This window comes from Chinchilla lanigera, unplaced genomic scaffold (genome assembly GCF_000276665.1).
Source record: "Chinchilla lanigera isolate Chin_1 unplaced genomic scaffold, ChiLan1.0 scaffold00026, whole genome shotgun sequence".
NCBI lineage: Eukaryota > Metazoa > Chordata > Mammalia > Rodentia > Chinchillidae > Chinchilla > Chinchilla lanigera.
Genome location: NW_004955427.1, coordinates 161,038 through 163,570, shown reverse-complemented (window position 1 = coordinate 163,570; position 2,533 = coordinate 161,038). Strand labels below are relative to the sequence as shown.

The following is a 2,533-nucleotide window of genomic DNA, read 5'->3' as shown; positions in this document are numbered from 1 at the left end:
GCCCGTGACCGACCTGCGCGAGCTGCGGCGGCGGCCGGGCGACGTGCGGACCAGGATGGAGCTGCTGATCCTCGAGACGCAGGCCCAGGTGTGCCGCGCGCTGGCGCAGGTGGACGGCGGCGCCAGCTTCTGCGTGGACCGCTGGGAGCGGAAGGAAGGTGAGCGGGCGGGGAGCGCCGTGCGAGCGGGCTCGGACCTGGGGTGCGGGTCTGCGCGGCTGGGAGGAGCCGGGTGAGCACGGCCGCAGCGGACGGCAGCCCTCGCGTGCAGGTGTGCATTCGGACCTCTTGTCGGGAAAGCGCTGGGCGCTGAGAACACTGGTAACTCCGTGAAACACTGAGGAATATTTGCAGCCGACAAGCTTGTACGTCCAAAGGTGGTTACTTCTCGCACATTTCGTTCACTAGTTAGGTGCCTTTGTTTGCTTGTTTCCCTTGCGAGACAGAAAAAGGAACTCAGCTCCTCAGTAATGAGTATCTGCCAGCCTCCTCCATGTGAGGGTCGTATTGTGTCGTGAGTCTCCCCACTTCTCTTTGTTACTGCACAGGAAAGATTTGGTTGCTTTTCAGTTGCTGAATCAGTGTATCTATCAGGTGTCACGTTAGGAAATACTTCCTTTCAATGCCAGAATGCTTAAGTGCAAATCCCAGTTCTTACAAGGCGCGTACTAGTGACCGTGTTGTTGCCTCTACGGTGAGATTTCTCATAGTGATCATAAACGTGAAGGGTCTCTGACTTTTCCTCGCTGCGAATACAGCACATCTCGCCAACAGATTTTGAGCTGTGATTTTTCTCACATTTGTATAAAATAAAGTTCAGTCTGATTTTCCTAGTGTTTTCTATCTCGTTATGTGTTCCATTGCAGGCCACTGAACCAGGTCCCAACCTTAGGTATGAGCCTAGTTGTATAACTTTTAGAAGTTACTTAACTTTTCTGTGTCTCTTTCCCCATTTATGAAGTGAGATGAAACATACTGTATAAAAGCATAGTGTGAGATTTAAATGAAGTGAATAATGTAAAGTACTTAGAGGGGTTATTAGAAAAATGAATGGCATTTGGAGAAATTGAATCTTTTTCCAAGGGCATAATCTTAACGGACCATGTTTTGTCTTTTGAGACCTCAGTTTTCTGATCTGGAATGTACAGAGATTGCCCTACATCACTTTATGTCCCCCATCAGGCCCTGAAAGCTTTTAGAAAAACAAGCCAAACATGAACCTTCAGTAAGCAGTGGCCTGTGATGATCCCAGTGCCCTAAAGCGAGAACTGGTACCAGTGCTTACACACGAATACTGATCCTCAGTTTAAGATTCTGTATTCCTTAGAAGTTTGAATTTCTACTGTCTTTTAAGTGCCTGTGAAGAAAACTAAAAAGGCAAACAGCAAACTGAGAAAAAACATATTTTCTTACAGTATGCAGCTCTTAAATTTAGCAATAAAAGAATTTGCTTTCTGCTCACTCCTATTTTTAACCATAGTTTTGTTTTTTATAACATAACTTTGTGGGTTCCATTGTGTATAATAGTACTGGGAGAGGGTGTAATCTGGTGATTTATTCTAGGTGCTTGTGTAAGAATGTAGAGGAAATATTTGTTTAGCAGTGTGGCTTAGGGTTAGTAGTTGCTCAGTGTCAGTGTCTTCTATCATAAAGATAAGTAGTTATCTAATTTCTTTGTACTTAAAAATTTTCTGTAGAATATTTGGGAAGTAGATAAGGAAAATACCACTGAATTCTACTACTTTCTTGTAATGATTGTTTTCATTTTGGCGTACTCTTACACTCTCCTTATTTCCATTTCTGTAAATAGGAGGCGGCGGCATCAGCTGTGTACTTCAGGATGGACATGTTTTTGAAAAAGCTGGGGTGAGCATTTCTGTTGTTCATGGGACTCTTTCTGAAGAAGCAGCAAAACAGATGAGAAGCAGAGGAAAAGTTCTGAAGACTAAAGATGGTAAATTGAGATTATTTTAACAGTTTTTAATAATTGCTGCAACTCTTTTTTTCCACAAGTTTTATTGTTAAAATAAAGTCATTTGAATAGATGCACATACCAGACATGCATGTCCAAAATTATTTTGTGAAAATAAAATATATATTAAGAGACATCTTTTTTTTATTTTTCTCTTTTTTTTTTTTGAGATAGGCTCACACTGTGTAGCCCAGGCTGGCCTTGAACTCACCATGTAGCCCAGGCTGGCCTCAAACTCACAGTGATCTTCCTGCTTCAGCCTTCTGAGTACTGGGATTACAGGAATGGGCTACCATGCCTGGCTAAGAGACATACTGGAAAGCATCTTTTGCAAATTGATTCAGAAACCACATTAGAGGTAATTTGTGTGTTTCAAGTTTGGTGATTGAATGTATTTTTTCCCTGTTTTACTTTCTAGGTAAATTGCCATTTTCTGCTATGGGTGTGAGCTCTGTTATCCATCCCAAGAATCCTCATGCTCCTACTATCCATTTCAACTACAGATATTTTGAAGTAGAGGAAGCTGATGGTAAGTGTCTCAAGAGTTATAGAAAGTCTTAAT

General features: G+C 42.6%; 1 protein-coding gene across 1 annotated transcript in view; it reads left to right on the top strand.

Moving 5' to 3' along the window:
* Positions 1-2,533, top strand: part of Cpox (coproporphyrinogen oxidase) — a gene marked incomplete at its 5' end in the record, with an annotated part of 11,174 nt that continues 8,641 nt past the window's right edge. The window contains 3 exon segments of the mRNA XM_005386600.2: positions 1-158; positions 1,810-1,953; positions 2,390-2,500. Coding sequence (XP_005386657.2) covers positions 1-158; positions 1,810-1,953; positions 2,390-2,500 — 413 coding nt within the window.